Genomic DNA, 24401 nt, shown 5'->3' on the forward strand with positions numbered 1-24401 from the left:
CTCCAGGCTTTGGCAACGATTCCAAGATGATGGTAATGTGAGCAGACATTACAGCACAGGTCGACCCAGAGTTACAATGCCGAATGAGGACCGGTATTTGGCAGTTACTGCCAAAAGAAACAGGCGGAGCACAGCCACAGACCTGTCTCGTCAGCTCTCTTCAGCCACTGGTACGACAATTTCAAGGCAGACCGTGTACAGACGCTTAGGGCAGATTGGTCTATATGCTCGCAGACCTGTCAGATGCGTTCCACTTACTGCAACTTACTGTCGCCTGCGGTTAGCCTGAAGTAGACAGCATGCATTGTGGACACCGCAACAGTGGGCTTGTGTGATGTTTTCCAACCAGTCCAGGTTTAGCTTGCAATTTGATTCTCGCCGGACTTTCATATGGAGAGCTCCAGGTACCAGTTACCACCAAGAAAACATCATTTAATGACACCGTTACGGTGGTGCAGGAGTGCTCGTTTGGGGTGAAATTATTCTGGGTTCCAGTTAACTGACCTGCATGTTCAAATTGGAATCATGACAAGCCAAATCTATCAGGACGTCATTCTGGAATAACATGTACGTTTGTTTCGGCGTGACACAGCACACAATTGGTGTTTATGGATGACAAAGCCCGTCCTCACCGTGCAAACATCGTAAGCGAAAGCCTTCAATCGGAGGATACCACCCGTATGGACTGGCCATCCAGTAGAGCACGTGTGGGACATGCTTGGCCGACGAGTTGCAGCCCGTCAACCTCCTTCTACATGTCTACCGGAACTTCGGAGAGCATTGCTTTTTGAGTGGTGTAATATCCCCTAAGATCAGATCGATAATTTGATACTCAGCCTGCCTAGGCGTTGTACGGACTGTATTGCATCGTCTGGGAGACATACAATGTATTACATGTATTAACACATGTAATATTGGTTTTTTGTAAACAGGTTTTTTTGGTAATTTGCTCCAGGGAGAAAAAATCGCTAATTTTTTTAATAATATCAAACATATAACATCTTTTTTCACTTTTTACCTTTTGTTTAATAAATAAGCTTTGCAAATAAGTCAAATTTGTTTTGCTTTTAACTCTTCCTTTGCGTGATTTTGCATTATCCTTAATTTATGGACATGAGTGTAATACAATTCAGGCTTAATTGTCTCAGTGCACGATAGAAGCAAGACAAAATTTAACAAAAAAACTTGTCTTTCATCACCAATCTCATGATACATAGCCAATAATGTACAGCAGATGCTATTAAACTAGGCAAAAATTATACTTTACTTATTCCAAGAAATTTCAGTTAATATAGAGGATTGTAAGTAATTACTTAAGTACCTTAAGTAATCTTCTAATCACCTTGATTCCTTTCTCATTTTCTTAACATTACTAGTGCATACTCAACATTAATGCATTCATTAGTCTTTGAATTCAAAACATTCTCTCTTCACATTTTGTCCACTTTCATAACAGCGATGAGTGTCATCAATTGCCAGTCATCCCTAACTCTTTATAATCAAAGCGATCAACATTCATTGCACAAATAAGATAATTTTTGTAAGATTTCCACCAAGGTCTACTCTTTTAAATCTCTAATTAATGAGGTTCTCCTATGTCATTTTAATGTTTTCCAAAAAAATATAGTACTTTAGGTTATCTTTTCCTTACTGGAAGATTTTTATCTTCAAACTGTCATTCATAGCCTTTTGGAAACACAATAAGTATTTTCAGGATTGGTTTTTATTGTGATTTGTAGCTGCTCTGTGGTAATACTAATTCCAGATTTTTATCTTCAAACTGTCATTCAGAGCCTTTTGGAAACACAATAAGTATTTTCAGGATTGGTTTTTATTGTGATTTGTAGCTGCTCTGTGGTAATACTAATTCCAGATTTTCTTAAGTATGCCTGTATTTAAACTTGGATTATACTCTGTGATTACATATTGGTGGTATTAAATCATATTCATTTCTGCTGACTCAGCATCATTTTAGTTTCCATTTTGACAATTTTTTAACTCCTAATTGTTGAATAATCCCTTACACATAACACTAATTTATGTGTTAATACATTCAATAATTACACATAAATCCCACCATATTTTCATGACATATTGTCACTATTTTTTTCTAAGTTCTGAGCATTTTACATAAATGCAATTGTAAATTTTTAGTTTTAAAACAATTTTCTTTTTCTTACTTGAGTCCATAATTTCCAATAAGTAGGCAATGGCTCCACTCCTTTAAATCTGGTAAGTACTAGTACAATTTATTATTTTTCCTAGCCTTTGTCAAAACATTATTTTGGTATTCAACATTTACCATGTAATTTTATTCAATTTATCTTAATTTATAAATTTTAATTACAAAATTTTTAGATTACAGATTTTCTCATACAGAACTACATGAATAAAGACAATAATAAAAACATAAGAACAGATAAAAACAATAAAAACCATCGCCAGACTAAACTTAAAATATGATGTATCAAATTCAAATTCTTTGTATTTAATACTTTGCATTACACATCTGACAGAAATTTTAAATTTTATAAACTTTAATAAATTTTAAGTTACCAAATAAAATCAAAATCCATAGTAATTAGAATATTATTAATTCAATTCAAATCTAACATTACAGGCACTTGAAAACCAGAACATACGGATCACAAACCTGCTTAGCGTGCATTCGAGCTTCATAATAAGGTCTAGCTTTTTCAACACATGAGCCCAACTTCTTAGCTAATTGATTCACTCGCAAAGAAGACTCACTCAGTAACAGCCTAAAATTAGATCTTGCTTCCTAATAATAAATAAACAAAAATTGCAAATATATAGCTCCCTAATGAGTTACAAATTTTCAGTTGAAGAATACAGCAAAAACAGCCAATTTTTAATTGAGAAATTAAGTAAAATCCAAATCTTAGATTAACGCTAATTTTAGGAAAAAGATCTATGAATTTCAAAAGACTACGACAAATGCCAATCTAATTTTTTAAATATTCTGTCATGATTCTACAATTTTTTTATTATAATTATAAAAAAGAAGGAACATAAAATGCTATCTACTGAGCATCAAGAGACTTAAAAAATAGAATGTATGACAAAGACTGTATTAAAAATTTGTAGGATGGGGCAACAATTTTTAAATCAAGCAATTCACAGATTTTGATAAATGTGGGAAATTTCACAGAAGTCTGACTTAGCAAATAAATTTTTCACAACTCTACTAGAAGAAAAATTAAGTGATTAACAACAGCTTTATTAAATTTATCATTTTATTAATTTTTCCTTGCCTGACAGAAGATTCTTGTTCCTTAATACAAGATTTCAATATTCAGTTTCACCAATGTAATAAGATAAATCACACTAAAATCTCTAAAAATTCAAACATTTTATACTGTGTTGTGAATAAAAACATAATAGAATTAACAGATGTTAAAATACCTTAGAAATTGAATTCATGAAATACATGGGCAAATTTGTAATTAACAGAAAGGACATATCAGATGACATGATAATTGCACTTGTTTTTGAACGAATAGTGTCTATAATGGTAAAGAGAAAGTTTTTAAGTACATACTGACAACAAAAGAGGGAAAAGCTCTGTCAAGTAACTTCAATCCTGAGCAACAGAAGGTAATGAAAATCAAACATTAAGGGAAGGAAAGACAAAACAGAACTTTCCTTCCCTCAATGTTTGATTTTGAAAGCTTTTCTGTTCAGCAGAGTGACAACCTGGTTATCGGGTGTGATGAGATCAAATTTGTTGCACGTTATTAAAATACGATCAAAGGACAGAAAATTAGAGATTCTATTTGAAGAAGAAAAAGTAACAGCAGATCAATGAATTCATAATTGATAATAATTCATATCTGTTAAATTATCTTCATCATATAAAAAGCAAAGGTAACTATTAAAAGGCACTGGAAACCAGAAATACGAAATGGTTTTCAAGAATTTGCTTTAAAACAGCACATGTAAAAATTAGCAGGAAGTAAAATATCTCCGATTTGACAAAGTTTAGCGAGGGATACAATGTCCCCACTTTTCAGTGCACATGAAATGAAATTTTAAGTCCAGTTTCAGCACATTTCAGCTTTAACACTGGACACATTAGGAAATGATTTTAAACTAAAATACAGCAGAAATGAATTGTGAGTGTTAATGTTTAGTTTGCAAATTCAAATCAAATAAATACTGAAGAAATATCTTTATAGACATATAAACAATCAAATTAATACACAACTTTATCAACAATAACTATACAATAATGAAAAAAAAAAATGAATCATTTAAAATCAAACTTTCCCACAATTAGATTCGGCCTAATGTTGAATTTTACCTAATTCTGAGCTACTATTTCTATGTCATAATGATGAATTTATAATCTACTACACAGGAATAAAATAAGAACATGTAAATGATTGGTGTTTGGGTTAATACAACCAACTAGGAACAGCTACGTTAAAAGAAGTACAAGGTAACGAAAAACATTCCTGTCATTTATGACTATCAGAAACAGACATACATACAGCTTAAGACACTCAACATTAGGTCTTGAAGAAATTTCCATCCACATCCAACACCCTTTGCCCAAGTTCCTGCACTTGTGCTGTACCCTGGTGGTAAAGCTTGAGGATTTGGGATGCAAAGAAATCAAAATGCATGTTGCAGATCAATTCAATCTTAAAGGATTTCCAACAGAGGTCAAAGGAATGAAACGAGTGATAATTTGTAAGCATTAGGTCCAGGAAGCAGTGTCTCCTAGCCAAGTTCTCAAATTAGTATCCCTGCTCATCCTTACCGTGTATGGTCTTGCACTGTTGTGAAGGTACAACACATCCTGGCATTTAACCGATGTTGGCTCCTTGCAATTCATGTTGCATCTGTTACAACTGCTTAGAGTACAGCCCTCAGTGATAGTGTGGTCTATTGGCAGTATTACCACTTGGCAACCAATCCCCCCAGATAGCATGTTCTCGAATGTGTGCAATGGTAGTCTTGAAGTATAAGGCACAGAATCACAAGGTGACAATCAATGTGTTTTATGCTTAGGAGTATCATACTGGACCCACTTTTTGTCACTCATGATTATTTGACCAAATAAGGGTGTACTGCAGTGCTGAGACAGCAATGATAAACAGACTGTCACTTGCTGTTTCTCACTGGCTGCTAACAATACGTAGCATACCCAATTGTTCCATTTTATATACCTTTCCTATGCAATGCAGGAGAAGTTTGACTGTTTCCTCAGAAATCTGGAAGTGTTTAGCAAGTTCACCACCTGTCTGACTGCTGTCTTCCTCTACACCTGCTTTCAGAACCTTGTTATCCAAAACCTGTAGTGATCTACCTGTAGTGATCTAGTTCATCACAAAGGCTCAGATCTCCCAACCTGAACTTCTGGAACCAATGCTTGGCAGTGCATTCATTTATGACATGCTCCCCAAATGCTTAACATAATCAGCAAATTGACGTGGCTGCTGACAGGTCTAACTTAAAAGTCATACAGCAAACTGATAATGAGCTGCTTTGATACCTCCATTTCTGTTATACATTGGACAGACTGTGATTGTTGTATGTATACAATGTGCCTATATAGTGCATGTCAGTGGTTACACTAATCCTCCAAGGCTTTTCTGATGAGAGAGTCTCTTTGTTCAATTTCTGCTTCTTCAAATGGAACACAAAAAAACAAGAACTTTTTTGATTACTTTGTAGTAGAATTCAAATGAGTAAGCACAGCAAAACATAGTGCCATTTTAAAATGAGAAATACTGTTATTGAAAAGCCATATAAAATACTAAAATGCTAATTCTTAAAAGATGTAAATGATACTTCAAGAATCCTGCCTGATTTAATGAAAAATAAAGAAAGAAAACTAATGATATAAAATGGCAGCTCAGTAGATGCATTTCTGAACACAGACATTAAACCTATCAAATAACTACACCACCAAAAAATTAAGAAGCTAATTCTGCTGTAGAAAACCTACATTATTAATAATATATTCTTTATCTCAATGAATATTAAATTCAGACTGAAAATAATTACACAAACTTACTCTAGTAATTTAAAAACTATTAAGCATAATACATATCATTAACAGTGAATGAAGTGTTTGTTTTACATGAGATCTGGGCAATGGTATTCTGCAACCGCTTTATAAAAAATTATAACAAAAGCAAAATCATCATCAGTTTTAAAAACATCATGTTCTTTACATAAGAAACTCGCAAGAAATAAGAATCAGCTCATGCTACAAACTGTGACTCTTAAGTTGACATTGTCATGTTTTACATTACAATAAAAGCAAAATTAAATAAAACACACACATTGATAATTTTAAATCTGATATACATCACTGCTATATAATTTATATAGTACTGACATCACAAAATCCTCTCATAGGGTAATATGTCAATGAAGCCAAATGAAACTGTTTTTGACCATGAAAAATGTTTCAAAAAATACACAGCATATTATTACTCAATGAAACATTACCCAGATGGCTATTTTTCAAAGAAATATATGATTTCACCTAACCTTCTCTCATAATAGAAATCTGAAAATTCAAGCTGTTAAAAATGTGTATCAAATTTATCACATGATGAATATCATACAGTTTAAAATTACAAAATAGGTTGTCTCACAGATAAACCCATTACAACTGCTTCAATTTATCTCTGTGCATAAGATACTTATCTGCTGTTAAATTTTTGAAGATCACAGTCTGATAATGTAGAATACCACGTATATACCTAAAACTATTTTTAAAATTATTTATTATACAGTACAAAGTTTTTAATACGCCGGATTAGGGGTTTTTCCGGATTATAGATCATCAGTTTAAATCTGGTAAGATAGAATGCAGAAATTATAAAATTAAAAATATGAAACCGTAATTTATGAAATAAAGAACAATTATGATCTACAGGGTATCAAAATTTACGAAAAAGAAGGTTAATATTCATTTGTTTACTTTATTAAACATTTTTTCAATGTAAGTTGTTTAAGATGCTTCCACAAAAAATTCAAAAAGGTCCTTTTTCTTGTGTCATATATAGTGGACTTTCCAATGCCATACTTCTCGCATAATTTTGAGACGGATAAGCCTTTATCTATTTTTTGCAGCAATTCCACTTTTTGTTTAATGGACATCGAAACATGCTTTCGCTTTGTAGATCCTTTGGCAGCTCCACAATTGGAAATTCTTTTTGACATAATCAAAAGCTCAAGCTTAAATTTTATAAAATTGTTCAAACAGTCTGCAAAAAATAATAAGCCGGATCCAATTAGAGGATTAAGGAACAGCGCAATCTGCAACATTAACTGAAATGCCTTAGATAATTTTAGCCTAGCTTATATCGTCCATTATACATTAAACGCACATGCGTTTACACATGGCCATAAAGTTTGTAGCTTTGAGGTCCGGATTATAGATCATTCTGGATTATGGACATCCGTATTACAGACTTTGTACTGTATTACCCAACATGCAAATGTTGAAAAACTTCCAAATGTTTATATAACACAATAATCATTGATGAAATTTATTGAAGAAATATTTACTAAATTATTTAAGAAATTTATCTTATTTCAGAAATCTCTATTACTTGGAAAATTCTTAATACAAAATCATGAAATTAGCTACAACTATCAATTCAATTACAGAAAAACATTTTATTTATTTATTTTGCATATTTAAGAATAACTACTTTAATTCTAGGTTAAAAAAATGTGTACCGTTTGGGCCTTAGTGATATAACCTATTCATTTCGTAAGTATTATTCCTAATTATTGAGGTGTTTTCATGTTAAAAGTTTTCTTTCAACTATCCCATCAATGCAGTGGATTAAAAAAAGAGGAATAAAGAAGGGGAAAAAAAAAAAAAGAATAACCTGGTCACTGAATAAAAAACTATTTATTACAAAAAATTTAACTTCTTTATTAATGTTTAGCAGCAAATTTTCATTTTTAGCACTAATTCTGTTTAGCATGCAGTCCAATATTTTTTTTAATTTTTCAGTAAGAATATAATTTTATTTTTTAAAACTTGACATAAGTTCTCAAGTGTATTTAAATCCAATGACAGATGACATCCTCTTTTGAATCTTCTTTCTATTCTCCAACATATCGATACACACTTCTTTAGTCATGATATCACCCACATGAAAAATTGGGCCCAAGCCACACTATAAGAAACAACCCCACTACATAAGACTGATATCTCCATCTTTAACCTTTTCACGTGGGTTGGAAAAATAGTTGTGTTCCTTCACTGGGGGCTCTTCGCTCAGCGGTTACGGAAAGGGGGTAAAATTTTTCAGGTCGAGTCTTAACGACGAGGTGATTAGTGCTCTTTTGTTGGCAGGCAGAGAAATGGTCAGCATTTCTTTTCGGTCCAGTTCCAAAGCTCTAGGCGATAGAATGATGGAAGTATTCTAATCGCTTTCACACTGCAGATAGATGTATGCAGTTTTCCCACGCAACGTAATTTATTGTTTTATTTTCAGACGAAATGTTTTATGCTACAACTAGACAATTTTGTTCATTTTTTGGTTAAAATAACTTTTTAAACTTGCACCTAGGTTATATACTGAAAAATAAGCGAAGTAATCAGAGTTACCTATATTGACTTGTCACAGTATAGAGAATTTAGTGATTTAAAATATTCAAGCATATCCTTCAAACAATATATAGATTTTCATTTTAAGTATTATAATTATCCTGATATTGAAGAGCAAATTAAATACAGTTTAATTATTACAAGTGTCATTTAGAAAGCATTTTCGAGTTCCCAAATGAGTGTTATTGGATTTACACTTCTGTAAAATTCATTTCTGGAGAAAAAGAAATTGGTAACTGCGTTTGTGCTGCATTGAATCATTATTGAACAACACTAACAAACATGCACTAACAAAAATTTACCAATGCACGAGGTAAGAATTTTTTTAAATAAATTTTTTTTCCATGTGACGTTGCAAATAGCGTTCCCAGGCTTGATCTGCCTTCATATCAGAGATATATAAGATCTTTAATTTTTTTGACCACTTCACAGTTTTTGGTTCGGTAAAGAAATGCAGGAGCAAATGCTGGAGATTGAGGAAATAATATTGAATTATTATTGAATAATTATTGACTACACTGAAACTTGTTGAGTTTCAATGTATTCAATAACAAAAATTTAGGTTTACCACTTAGAGATATTATATATTGCTTTTACCTTAGAATAGAAGGGAAATAGTTGTTCGTCGATTTATATTGTTGCTGCATTTTTTCTTTAAAAGCAAAATTGCATATTCAGGAACCCATTAAAATTTTGAAAAATAAAGATTTTTGTCGAATAGAGAAATATTTCTTCAGTTTTTTATGATCTACATTTTCAGAATGCTAAAATCGCCTTTGAGGTATCAGATTGTTATGCGAAATTTTCAGATCTCAAGCTTTTTATTGCTGCTTTCTTTCGGAGTAATGAAGCTCAGAATGAAGATTCGTACTGAGTTGATGAATATTAATAAAGAATCGTACTGAGGATTAAATTCAGGGAACTAAAAAATAGTACACATCTCAATTACTCTATACATCCTTAGTATCCTAATATATCATTTGATTCCCTCCAAAATACAGTTATCACGTAAAAATTAATTACTTTCTGAACACTACCAGTGACTGAGTGGTCAAGACCACTGAATACTGGTAGTTCGACTTGGGTTCGAGGCCACGCGATTGCGTTGGCTGCATGGTTGGTTTTCGTTGTTTGCCCCGTGTGAAACATGAATACGATATAGTTTCCCTTAAAAGTTCTTCTCGAAGTCATCCTTTTCGATAGGTAGGCATCATTTCCCTTAGAAAGGCAGCCTTCGTCAGTTTTTCCCATGTTTAATTAATCTAAACTAACGTATCTACTTTCTGAAAGAATTGATACAGATATCATCTTAGAGACGCAAACATATACAGGGTTCGTACACATTTCCTTACATGAAAATTAAGGACTTTTAAGGACCATCAAAGAAAAAATTAAGGACCTATCAGCAAACAAAAAAATGAATAGAATAAAGCAATTATCCATACAACCGACTTCATGCTTGTAAATTTCACTTTAAGAAACTAACAGAAGTGTGTATTATGCACTATTATTAAATTCAATTTAATACTTACCATAAAACAATTTTGAAAATTAAACTAACTCCCTACAAGTTATGAAGTAGATAACATTAAATTAGGAACATAATCTCTTGAAAAACATGTATAAGTGTATTTTACACTAATAACAGTCACTATTTTAGAGATTTACATGGTTATTATTTAACTTATTTGATATTTATTTAAACACAGTCAACTACTATTATAATCACAATGTAAGAATATTTTGCAGATTAAAATAACTGATTTGTAAACATACAATTTATTTCCTTGGTTTTTTGAAAGATACTAGAATAATAAACTGTACAATAAAAGATACATAATATTTGTGCTATTTTTTAAATCTGAAATCTTTTCAGCTATTTTAACATCTAATTTATTTATGTCTATTTCCTTTCCTTTAACTATTCTTCTAAGTTCATTTGCTTTGATAAACAAATCAATTTTCCTGCTGGTCTCAGCTTCATCTGCTAAAGCATCTACTTCTTCATTAACATCTTTAATGTCCCTTTGAAGAAATTTTTTCTTCTGCTTCATATAATCAATTTCTTTGTCAATAATATTTCTTTTCCTCTTTGAATTTTCAGATTTAGTTAAAAGATTTTTGTTCTTCTAAATACTGAACGTTCTTCTAAATACTGAACTTCTAAATAACGAACTCCACTTCTTGCAGAAGCTGCTGCTGATCTCATTTCTTTATTAATTTCGATATTAAGATCACCTCCAGAAAATTTTATGTAATCAAATACTGTGCCTTGAAAAATGTATGATGAGTCACTTAAATTTTCAATTTCAATTGCTTTATTTACAGAGAAGCCCCTTTCTACAGAGGCCTGTTCATGTGACAAGATAAGAATACTTGTCACAGTGAATACTTGAATAGTGAAAATATACATTTTTTTACTATATATATAGTCAATACTGTTTAGGAAATAGATTATTATATATATATATATATATATATATATATATATATATAATTTATTTCCTAAACAATATTGATTAATTGATTATATTATCTCCTAAGTTTAATTAAAGTAGAATTATTTTAAAAGAGTGAATCCATGCTGGTAGTTATATTTTGAAAGATGTATATATATATATATATAAATATACAGTACAAAGTCCGAGATCCGGACATCCAATATCTGGAATGATCTAAAATCCGGACCTCAAAGCCACCACCAACCAATTTTTTAGGGCTTTTTTGAAGGGAAGGGGTATGCTTTACGCACGCGCATTAGATTTTTTTTTCTCATCATAAAAAAACATGTCGGAAATCCCGATTCTTAATCTCAGTTTGGCGCTAAATAAAATATCTCATTATTGAAGAAATAATTATTTTAGCATAAATTTGTGTGATTAGTAACTTGACTCCATAGCTGCGTATCTGCTTGGCATAATCTCAAACCGAAACATTTGTTAATTTTACACCAACTAATATTTTATATCCTTGATGCCGAAATCGCGAATCATTATTTATTGTATTTTGCTTTCATCACCGCATGTTTATCAACGGATGACAACTTGAGTGATGAATCATGCAGCGACGCCAAATAACAGAGTATTATCCAATTACAGATTTAATGCGCTAAAATGTTGACAAGGGGAGATTTAGCAGAAATTTCTTTCCTTATGCTAAAATTAGATTTTGTTAATGATACTCATAGGACAAACGATTATATTTAGTGCTACTTGAATTAAGAATAACTGATTTGTTATTCACATAAAGCCAGAACCAGCGCCAGAGCTCGCATGGCCGCAACAGGCGGCAGAATTTAGCGAAGTTAAACAGAAGTTTTTCAATGCGATGACAATGCCCAATTATCAATCAATTAACGGAGGGCGAAATCTGTAGTATGGTTTCTAAATCCAGAAAATACAGCTACCGATAGAGAAGAAAGTAACAGAGAGGTTACTGAACGAGAAAAAAATTTTGATTGACAAGTTATTCGGAATTCTCGACACAGCAATTACAGGACTTGAACAATGGAACTTAATAACTGAACAAGAAATTATATGTCTATAGTATTAGTCTAAAGTATTAGCAGAGAAAACAAATCAAACAACTCACATTGAAAGAAATGTTTAATAAAGTAAACATATAAATATTAAGCTCTTGGTAACTTTTAGGCGAGCTTACTACAATTTCTTTTTTACTTATTTTGCAGCATATTGCGCAAAATGTTATCTAGACCAAATTGGTCTTACAGTATTGTACTAACTACCTTGCTTGTTATATTATATATATATAATACGGAATGTATATTTTCAGTTAAACTTCTACCCAATAACTTTAGTAATTCATGAAAGTTAATTTTGCGTCTAGTTAATTCAGGAAAATTAGTTTCAATTAGTTGTTTTCAGCTTTAAAGATATTAAAAAAATTTTAATTAGTTATTTTCAACTAATAATTGTATCACCATTAGCAAAAATTATGCATTACTATCAACAAAATAGGTTTAAAACAAATACTTAATTGTCTATTGAAGCTTCTAAACATATTTCCGAACTTCACTTTTTATCGGCTAGCATTAGCGAATTTGCCCTTGGCGACCTAAAATCGAAATGGAGCCAACAGATTTCCCGCGAAATCGATAACAAACCCTCTGCAGAAATAAACTCATAATCCCGATATCCCATACATATGGTATGTGCAAAAGAGAATAAACTCCGTAGAAGGTGATAAATTAATTTATGGCTTAATTGAAACAAACACAGAAATTAAGCTAAGCAAAACCGTGTAAAAACAAACTGAAATGATAAAACGAAACTTAATTTTCATGTGAATTTTCAGCGCTGACTCTCCCATTCTAGAAATTTCAATTTGTTTCAGACGAAGACCACATTTAAGGATTGCCATCCATCAATATCCAGTCTTTGTAGTCAGCTTGATGAAGCCACAGTTTATTGAAAATGCACTTTCCAGGCATCTCGTTCCTATTGGCATCGGAAGGGTTGTGGCCTTCCAGGTTGGGATTGCTCTAATTTTGGCAAATATTTTCAGAATCCCCTCCCCCTTTTTTCTTTTTTTTCTCGAGCACCTTCATCATCACTTTCGCCTCTTAAAGAACTTCCGGCTTCACGCTTTCGTCACAATCTGCCTAAATTTATAGATAACACCTGTTTCGAAAGATTGGGTGAATAGCCAATCAGACACTGATACTTTCGTTCGGGTAGCTTTTTTTTTTTTTTTTTTTTTTAATTGTTTGCAATGCAAATCCGCCAACAGATTGGTTAAGAGCCGTGCAATTTTAATTCCATATTCATGAGAAATCGTAATTCACACATAGAATGGCAATCATTAGAAATGATAAGAAATGTCAAATGAGCAAAATTAAGGACCATATATTCATTTTGGCCAAAATTAAGAACTTTTAAGGACCAAAAATCATTTTTGAAAAAATTAAGGACTTTTAAGGACTTTTGAGGACCGTACGAACCCTGATATAACAACGGATAAATTAATAAGTTTTGAAACTTTTTTAAATTTTGAAGTATAAAATGTTCTTTACTAACAGCTTTAATAAAAATTCGTGTTTCATTTATCGCACAGTCAAAATTCATTTTCTCATCAAAATTATTCATAAAAGGAAGGGTTTCTAAATATAGTTATGAGACGCTCATAAATATAGTTTTCTTATTTCGAATATAATTTTATTTTCATTCGTCTGATTAAAGAAAAGAATATTTGCCCAATCGAAGGGGGCTTTCGTGGAGGACGTTCGAAGGAAATTGGCTCATATACATGAACGAATACGAAAGGTTCATGCAGTTAATCCGTTCTTCGAAATTTGAACCCAGGTTGAATTATTAGTGTTAAAGAAAATTTATCCGCTCAGCCGCTAGTTATAATTTAGAACATAACAAAGCAAAATTTCACTCAAGTAAACAGTAGTCGTGGAATGTATGTCATTTAGAAATAACATTAAAATTAATTTTCATCACCTGAAACGTTTATATTCATTACACTGCCTTTACATGCACATTAAAAACTGGAATAAACTGAAGTAAACAATTACAAAAAGAATGAAACAAAGAAAATTTCCTTTACATTTAGCCATTATTTAATACCGAACTCGGAAAAATGATAAATATCAACTCAAAGAATTTATAACGGTATTTGCAAAAGGAAAAAAAATTGAAGAAAGATCTTAAAGCGCAAACGCGCAAGAATCGAAGTAACAAATTAGTCTTTTTATTTTCTCCTCTTGAGAAAATATTTCCTGGAAGACACCGAATTCGCAAACAGGCCATGTGAGTTCAAACTACGGACAATTACCCCTACCCATTAGCGGAATCCCTCAAAAGAAGGCACTCGTTAGGGTGTCGTAAAATAGTCCTCAAGCCTCAAGCGTTAGAATTCCTACCCCTGCGACCCAGGAAAAACTGTCCCGGGCCCCCAGTTGCCGTACACTTTGCTTGGGACATATATGTCCCAGCCCCCGGGAAAAGGTTAACAGTTTTCCTTGCATATTTTGGATTATATGCCTGGCATTGAAGATGGCAAACTGTTTCCTATCCACTGAAAAAAAATATATATTTTCGTTTCCTCACTCCAGAGTACATTTCTTCACCGTTTCTTAAATTTTTCAGTGTTATTTTGGATATGGTACAATTTGGTAAACTGCATATGCTTTGTGGTATATATTTTCTTTAAAACTAGCATCTTCCTTGGACATTGAGGGTAAAATTTTTCATTCACCAGCGTTGGTCGAACTGTTCTGTCGCTTACATTAAGATCAATTTCCACTTGAAACTTTTGGTGGGAAAATCAAACATTCATTCTTCTGAACTTAAGAAATTTTTTGGACACTAGAACAAGTGTGCTACAGGTAAGTGAATAAACAAAAAAAAAAAAAAAAAACAGTACATCAATCGCTTTACTATGACAATTTTTCAGATTGATAATCTATCGCTCTGCATTGTTAAAGCTCGTAGTTTTTACAATGTTTCCCTCAATTTACTTTTTTTCCAACACAATTCATATAAGAAAGGCATTTGGGGAGAAATTTTAGATTTGAACTAAATGAATGACACAATTTAAACTATTTTTTCTTTAAGCAGTAAATTTCATTTCTTGTCACAGAATTCCATTTCTTTGTCCATTGCATTTTTGAGGTAGTTGAGAGAAAAGCATTACCATGCAAAAACACTCCAATAATTGATGTCTATATTTTCCCAGTGAATTTTATTACTAATATCCAAATAATACATATTACATATATATTAAAAAAGTTAAAATGACAATTTTTAAATATGCAAAAAATATTTCAGTTTTTTTGGCCATAGTTGAATTAACTTTTTACCAGATATCATGCTACATAGACTTACCAAGAGGGAGGATTTTAATGGCAGAATTTCATGCAGATTAGGTTTTGAATATTAGAATACCAATACTATGTTGTCTTAAATAACCAAAGCTTTAAATGTGCACATCCTGATTAAAACTTTTCTTGTTTACATCCAAAATTTCATAAGAGAAAATAATTAATATTTTTTTAAGAGTTTCCTTTCTTAGAAATAATTTACTTTCAAATTCTGATACAGATTTAACACTCTGAGCAGCGTGGGTTTTTGGATTTCTCATAAAGACCTGGATTTAAACTGTATTTATTAGCTAGATTTCTAATTACTTATTTTAGATTTTATTTTCATAGACTTACATTCATTAAGATGACATTTACATTATTGAAGATAGTAAGAAAAGCAAAATATCTTAAACTATTAGCTAATATATACCAAGTAACAAAAAATCTCAGGATCAGATAAAAGCAGTCATGTTCACTCAGAGAGTTAAGAAGATATCAGAAATTATGCAAACTTAATTTTCGTTTTAACATTTATTTTTAATGCAAAAAAAGTTTACATATATATATAAATGTATATATAAAAGTATTTCTTACATCCAATTCAATTTCAAACTTATTAATCAAATCAGTTGCAGTATTAAGCCGTTCAAGTTCAATCTGGAAAAGGAAAAAAAAAGAGAGTATTATAGATTTTTTTACACTATTTCATAAAAATAAGATGAAAAATTAAAAAGTGTACAATTATTTGCACATTTACACACTATTATAGGAAATATATTTTTGATCTTCTCACTGCAGTCAATTTTAATTTAAAGTGCATACAACTGCTCTGTACATACAGATCTTTGCTATGAGTAGCATAATTGCTTTTGGTTTACTTTATTTTTCATTAATATGTATCATCAAAAGCTTTTGAAAATTGAATATTTATGATTATCCTGCACAGTTTTTGAGCAAGGAATTCAGCAGTTTGTTATTAAAGGTAGAATGAATGTTTTGGATTAGTAATGCATATTTTCTTGACAATTTGATCTTGTTTTCGCAGCTTTAGAACACTTTCACAAAACATTACATATATAAGAACTTAAGTTAACTAGAAATTCAAGCATGCATGTGTAAAATATATGTAAAATACACAATTTCAAAATTCAAACAATAATTTAAGACAAAATGTAACTTCAAATGCTTTTTAATAATAAAATTTACCCTGCCTATTTCATTCATGCTCTGTTTTACTTTAGCATATTTTTAGTGGCCTCTTTAATTGGCACTCAGTTACAAAATATTGGCTTATCTTAACTGTACAGTAACCCTTGTGAAACAGTAACCCTTCTGAAAAAACCAAGTTCTGAAAGTACAGTAACCCTTCTGAAAAAAACCAGCAAGCAGTATTGCTTGTTTGTGAAATCTGGAACCCCGCTGTGCTTTTGGTTCTTACTATTCTTTTCAGTTGCTGTGTTTGCTTGCACGTGCGTGGTATGGTCTTGGATTTTGAGCTTGCTATTATTTTGTTGTGTGTACCATCATTTGAGTATGTCTGAGGTAGTAAGAGGATGAATGTTGACCATTTTTGCTGAAAAAACAAAAAATTGGTAATTTTGGAAAATCCTGTAGACTATTTTTGCCTATTAAAGAAAAGATGCCAAACTACGCAATTTTTCACCAAAAATGGAAAGTCATCTTCAAACATGCTAGGTTTAGTGTAACCTCGATTAGTGTTATTACTCTTGAGTAAAGACTCCTTTTTTTTTACCTCTATCACACATTTTCGAGGGAGAAAAAAAAAAAAAAAAAAAGATTAGAATCTGGGACCTGCTTAGTACAGAAGAGCATGCTGTTGAATATTTCCAAAGTCATAGAATCTTACCGACCTCAAAAAAATGTGGCTACAAAATGGCGCTTTGTTTAAAAACTGAGCAGTAATAAATAAAAAATAATGGAAATTTTTTCTGAAAAATTAAATATAAATGATAATAGAAATTTGAAAGAAAAATAAGAACAGAACTTTTTTTTCTTTCTTGTTCTCAGTAAATGAGTTTTATTGGTTTGGTGCCATCTCTCGTAGTCGACGGGATTTTCCGTAAATACTGAAAAATTTAACTGAATTGCTTACCTGGAGGATGGAGGAGATGGTGGTGGGATAAGGTATGTTTATTGTTTTTATGTTAGGTTTTTGGTTATTTATTCCTGTCTATTTTTGGTTATTTGTTTGTCTCCGTGTGTTAAGACAGTGGCGAATTTATTCTGGTTACAATGAGAGTTTTAAATTTGTTTTAGATTCCTGATTTTGTTTAAGGGAAAATAAGTCAATGTGTACATGGACACTGAGTTTGTGTAAGTCTTTGACTTCTGATTTTGGTTTTGTGTAGTGGCCATCTTGAAATTGCCGTCGATCCTTCCTGGCACTGATCTTGGCGTCAAAAAAGAAACGATTCACCAAAGGGTACCTACCGTAGAGTAAATTTTTACCCAAAATATTTTTTACAGCAGTACATTTCACCTTGATCCATTAGACTTCAGACATACAGGGTTCATTACACATTTCTGCACACTGAAATCAAGTACTTTTCAGGATTTTTAAGGATCATTAATGAAAAAAGTTAAGGACCTAGCAGAAGGTACTGAATAAACTTACATGGTTATCTATACCTAAACTTCAATTCTGTAATAACATTCTAAGAACAAAATAAATCTGTAAGTAGGATACATTAAACATAATACTTTGCATAACTATAAAACAAATTTGAGAATAAAATCAACTTTGTAAAATTCATTAGGTAATTAGCATTAAATTACAAAATCCCTCAAAATTTACACTTATAATAGTCTCACATATTTTAAAGAAGATTAGCGACATTTAAGTTTTATTAATAATTAGGTTTATGTTGATTCTTTTGTCTCATTTCATAATGTAATCTCTAAATCCAGTATGTAAATTTTATGTCAAGCCGCAAAGGTTAAAATGAGAAACAAAATCTTAACCAGCATGATCTGTAACAAGCTTAGCCATTGCCATCACTGCTGCCTGCTAAGAGAGAGCAACAGTGATCAGAACAGACATGAGTGCCTGACATTGGCAAGATTGGTATGCGTTGAAAGCTAGTTGCACTTTGTCTGTCTGACCCAGTTAATGTTGCAGCTCTGCACAGAGTTGCTGGAATTATAATCCAATTAATTAACAGTATTTAATACAAAGTTCCAATAAGCTGATGAAGCACCACAGGTGGTACATTGTTTTATATTATTTTAAGTATCAATAGCTGTAAGAAATAAAGTTTTATGATAATTTTTACATTTTTATGTTGTACCTCTTACATCCACAGTAAGGATTAAATGATAACTAACCTTAATATGTAGAGATAACTTCTAAGCAATTAATTACAAGCGCCTTATCATTTAGTTAGATACCCGAAACATTACAGATTTACATGGCCATTATATATATATTTAATTTCTAAAAAGCATCTGTTAAAAAAAACAGATAAGTAGACATGTAATTTATGATACTGATTTTAAAACGATATTAGGATAATTACATAAAAAAAGGTACAAAACATGCATGTTTCATAGCAACAATGCATAACAAAATATTTGTGCATCTTTTAATTTTGAAAATTTTCAAGCTACTTTGAATCAATTTTCTTACCTTAACCCTTTGGTGCACGGTGGTCGCGCCCTGAAACCACCAATTTTTGAATTTTTTTCTTCTCTTCTTTCCGAAATTTTTGAGTGACAATCAATTGATTACTGATCTTTGACCTCTAAATAACACAAAATGACTGCAGAATCCTACATGTTTTAAGTCTTAGTACTTCAAATCGGATGCCTTTTAAAATTCGTTTTCAATGAGACAAAATAAATTCCTTTCATTAATATAAACAACTTTAAATTTCAAATGCCATTCATCGCACATCATGATTTCTATCATAAACAATAAAAAATTGCAATAATTAAACTGCATATATATAAAAAAACCCTCTATATGTATCGCATTTGCTTTGTTGTTTCAGGGCGCGATGACTGCGCCACTAGAGCATTGTGTCACAGTGATCACAGTCCTCTAGAGGCTCGGTGATCGCGCCTTGAAACCACTGCTCTTCATAATGGCGTTTGCTTGGTTCTCAAATAGGAATATTTGTTTTTACCCAGATATAGATAAGGGGCTTTGAAACCACAGAGTTATTATATTACTAAACAATACATACACCTGCCCAGTAAAAAGGTCTTTCTTTTCCAGAGACTTTTCTCTGACCTCAACACACTTGCTCCCCAAACTAGCATTGTGATTTTATAATTAAAAATAGAAATCGCATGAAGTTTTATTTAAATTAAAAATATTTTCTGAATATTTTGGGACAAAATACACATAAAATAAGTATGAATGGAAAACGAATGATCCGTACCAAAACCAAAAAAAAAAAAAAAAAAAAAAACAAGCCCTGCCCCCAATTAACATAAAAAAAACCACAAATTTCATGTGCCAGATGAAAAGAAACTAAATAATGCTGGACATATACCATTGAAATTTAGATCCAGGCAGTGTACATTTTGTAGCACAAGGAAGAAACCTCATAGAACAAGATACATGGGCAAAACGTGCAATGTGGTTCTGTGCATGTACCAAAAAGACAAAACATGCTTTGAACAGCGTCACCACACACACACACACACACACAAAAAAAAAAAAAAAAAAAGAGTTCTTTGAAATTAAAAAAGAAAAACACTGAGGTTTTTTTAATCCTTATTTTACTGAGTTTTTTAATCCATTTATCTGAACGTCCTTATTGTGTAAGCACTTATATTTTCACTGCTATAGAAAAATTACATAAATGTTTATTTTTTAATTTTTTCTGACGATTTACTTTCTAAAATAATGCAAAAAATATATATATAATGCAATTCTTACATACATTTTTTAAAAAAAGTTCATAAATTTCTTCATTTATTGAAAACGTGCATAGCAAAAAGGTAAGTTTTTCCCCCTACTACCTCAGTAAGTTTCAAAGTCCTAGATGTGCAGTGGTTTCACAGTGCGACCACCACCTACAGAACAATGGGCAAGAGTAGATTTTTTTAAATTCATATATTATTTGTCTCTAGGATCATAACATTCAATTTCTAGAGTTTTTAGCTTAAAAAATTATAAAAATAATATATATTTTTTAATTAAGATGGTTGTGTTTTGATGACATAGGAGCTCGCATCGTCGAGAAAGAATCAGATAAACTTCAGCCTATAACAGAGTTTGTTTAAGAGTTTGTGAATAACTGCCAGAAATATTACACTGTTGGTGAGCTCATAACAATTGATGAAAAACTTGAAGCTTTACGAGGAAGATGTTCTTTCAGGCAGTATATTCCTAATAAACCTGAATAATATAACCCATTGCCAGTTTTCACTTTGATGGCGAAAACAGACCAAAATGCCTGGCAAAAGTTTTCACTTTTGTCCTCAAAACGGGCTTGCATCCAAGACTCAGGGTGTCTCAAAATGGTTTTGCCTCCAGCAAAAACATTTTTTTTTCCCTATTCGTTTTCCGTCTGTTAAGCATTCAAGATGAGAGAGTTGTAATACTGAAGCGTATTCAAAGCTTAGATCCTCCTAATTTTCCCCTTGAATTATTTGGGGCAGGGATGAACCATGATCAACTTGTGTTCTGTAAAAACGTTACCCCATGTCCCAGACTTATTCTATTACTGAGGTGTTTGTATGAAGCAAAAATTAAGGATTAGAGTTTCTACGACGTTTCAGCAAGATAGCTTTTCTTATTAATCTAGATATTACAATATAAAGCAATAAATGTTTCTATGGAACCCTACAATAATATTTAATTTTCATGTTATGCTTCTTATAACCACATTTATGAATACAGAAGTCTATTATACGATTATAATTCCATTAAATATTTGAAATTAATTTCTGTAGAGATTTTTGTGGAAATTAAACTATATACAAGGGGTGATCAAATGAAAAGGTACGAAACAACGTAAAAACGTAACAGTTAAATATTTGCATATTCCGCCATGGAAAAGCGTAGCGAGACATCGCGGGATGCGATTGGAGCCACGACTGGAATCGGAGCATGCACGGGCACCCGCATGTGCAGGAGAGAGCAGAGGCTCTTATCAAAAGCGCCGTCCAAATGATGCAGCAGTCCATATAAGGAGAGGATGGCGTTCGTGTTGCAAAATTCGACGACTGAGGAGCAGTGAGGTGTTATCTGATTTCTGACAGCGGAAGGTGAGAAACCGGCAGCTGTTCATCGCCGGATGGTGACAGTTTACGGGGAGAAATGTGTCTCTGACATGTCTGTCAGAAAATGGAGTGCCCGTTTTCGTGCAGGCCGTGAGAATGTGGGTGATGACCCGAGACCAGGCCAGGCAATCACTGTCATCACGAGCGTTCTCATCGACAAGGTGGACAACCTAGTGAGAAGTTATCGGCGTACCACATTGCGAATGTTGGTGGTGAAGGTGGATGTTAGCTATGGAACCGCGTGGACAATTGTTCACGACAGGTTGCGATATCGGAAGGTGTGTGCCGCTTGGGTTCCGAAGCAGCTCACCGAGCAGCAAAAGGAACTGCGTATGGGGCTAGCACTGCAACATCTGTTTAGGTATCAGGAAGACCCCGCTTTCATGGAGCGGATCGTCACAGGTGATGAGACCTGGTGCCATCGCTACGAGCCAGAGACAAAGCAGAACAGCATGCAGTGGAAGCATGCGTCGTCACCTCCTCATAAAAAGTTCAAAGCTGTGCTGACAGCAGGCAAGGTGTTGCACACCGTCGTTTTCGACGTTCAAGGTCCGGTACTTGTGGAATTCCTCGAGCACAGAAAAACCATTAACTCCAATGTGTACTGTGAGACACACTGACGCCTATGCAGGTCCATCAAGAACAAAAGACCGGGGCTGCTCATGAAGGGTGTGGTTCTGCTCCATGATAACGCGCGTCCACACATCTCCAGAGTCACACACATGGAACTGGCCAAGTTCAAGTGGGAGACGTTGGACTATCCGCCCTACAGTCCGGACATGTGACCCTGCGATTTCCATGTGTTTGATCCACTGAAGAAACACCTGAAAGGAAACCGCTTCAACTCGGACAACATACTTAAGGATGCTGTGAAGGACTGGGTCTCGTCACGGCCACAGGAATTCTGAGAACAAGGAATCCTGCAGCTTGTTCATCAGTGGGATCGTTGTGCTCAGGCCTATGGTGTATATTTTGAATAAAGTCTACATTTGTACCCACCGTGTCATTTCGTACCTTTTTATTTGATCACCCCTTGTATTTAAAAATGTTTCCTGCAAACTGATTGGGTGTGTAAAGTATTATTAAGTTGGGTCAGAAATAAAATAAAGGCACTTATTTCTGTTACAACTATAATTATTACTATTGTTCTATTTAATTTATCAAATAATATAAACATATCCCATTTCTTTCACGATTAGTAATATTGTATCCTCAAAATTTTTGTTGTAAGAATGAAATACTTTTTACCAAGTTGGATGTCAATTACGTCAAATTATGTGCATTTTTGTTTTATTTATTGGTTATTAATAACAATGCTTGATCTTAAAATCATTCAGTCTTTGATTCATGTCTAATTGCTTCAAAAGAAATGCACAATATCGTCATTCAAAAATTTCACAAATGTCAAATTTATTAATACTATCTTTAAATTTTTAAGTTCTAAATTAGAACAGCCTTTAAATTTTCACAAGGATTGCTGAGATATTTGTCTATGAAAATTTAATAAATTATCACAGTTTTAATTCATAAACTTAAAATTTTAACTAAAAATTTAATATTTGATAATGTTATTATTCAGTTTAAAGCAAGCTTTTTTGTTACAAAATTAAATGTTATATTATTAACAACTTTTAATTAGCAAGCAATTTAATGCCATCATGTAAATATTTCAGTGTCAGTTGCTGTAGAAATTTGAATGAAATGATCATGACACTTGAATGAAATGATTTTCGAGTTTCATTCCCTGCTACTATAAGTTAATATACAACTTAATGTACATTATAAACGATATTTCTATTTGAAAAACTAGTGACAGTAAACTTCTAGAAACTAGAGACTATGTTTTAATATTACATGCAAACTTCTTTCCATCACATTCTCGAAATATTAAATTTTGAACGTTCCAGAGAAAGTTAATATGGAAACATTCTGCGCTTATAATAGAGAGAAGCTTATTGTCCGTGTCAAGTTTCAGTTCACGGATATGAAAACTCTCCAACACGTACATAAACAGTGGAAAAAATACAAATTAAGGTAGATTTTATGTAAAGTAACATCGATTGATTGATGTGTATTTTTTGCATTGAAGAGGGGGGGAAGAAAACTGCAGTTTTTGACACCATTAGGAGACATACATTAAAAAAAAAAACATTCGTCTGTCTAGTAGAAAAGGTTAGGCTATTAGAATATGACAGAGTAGATGAGGGCTATTTGAATAAGGTGAGGAATGCTTTCGTGAAGGATTTTTGTAGGAAAACTGACTCGTATTCGCATGCGCTCAACATTTTCGGCTGGGATCGAATACCGGTTGAACTACCGGTATTCGGTTGCCACAGGCTACACTTACACTTTCCTTTACACTTACAAAGAGCCTTTCACTTAAGAACTGTTTATCACCTCTTTCCTTCCCCGATGCTAGGTTTTTGTTGTTATTAGGGGACGTTGTTTACTGTTGTTTGATTTCAATGAATAAAGGCAAAGCAGACAAAGCCTCTCAACCTGAAAGATAAAATGCCTTCAGGTAGGATTTATAGGAAACTGGTTCGCGTTCGTTTCATGCATCCGAATTTTGTTTATGTTTCTTTCATTTAGCTCAAAACATACGAGGACTCTCTATTTTAAGAAAAGAATGTTTTGGGAGAGTACTTTATAAGGGTAAATTACTTGTATTAATGTTACACATGGAGGGAAAATCCCGAAAAGATC

General features: G+C 32.5%; 1 protein-coding gene across 8 annotated transcripts in view; it reads right to left on the reverse strand.

The window, feature by feature from the left end:
* The window catches only part of LOC118193211 (SH3 domain-binding protein 5-like), a 94706-nt gene that overhangs the window by 58991 nt on the left and 11314 nt on the right, over positions 1 to 24401 (reverse strand). For 7 of the 8 annotated variants that reach the window (XM_035364268.2, XM_035364267.2, XM_035364265.2 and 4 more), the window contains exons 2-3: positions 16035 to 16097; positions 2654 to 2782 (exon numbers count right to left, since the gene is read on the reverse strand). In XM_035364268.2, coding sequence (XP_035220159.1) covers positions 2654 to 2782; positions 16035 to 16097 — 192 coding nt within the window. The remainder of the gene's footprint in view (positions 1 to 2653; positions 2783 to 16034; positions 16098 to 24401) is intronic. The other variant, XM_085808043.1, reaches the window with a different exon arrangement.

This window comes from Stegodyphus dumicola, chromosome X1, assembly GCF_044657685.1.
Source record: "Stegodyphus dumicola isolate Sdum_Otavi_A_Nest chromosome X1, ASM4465768v1".
Lineage (NCBI taxonomy): Eukaryota > Metazoa > Arthropoda > Arachnida > Araneae > Eresidae > Stegodyphus > Stegodyphus dumicola.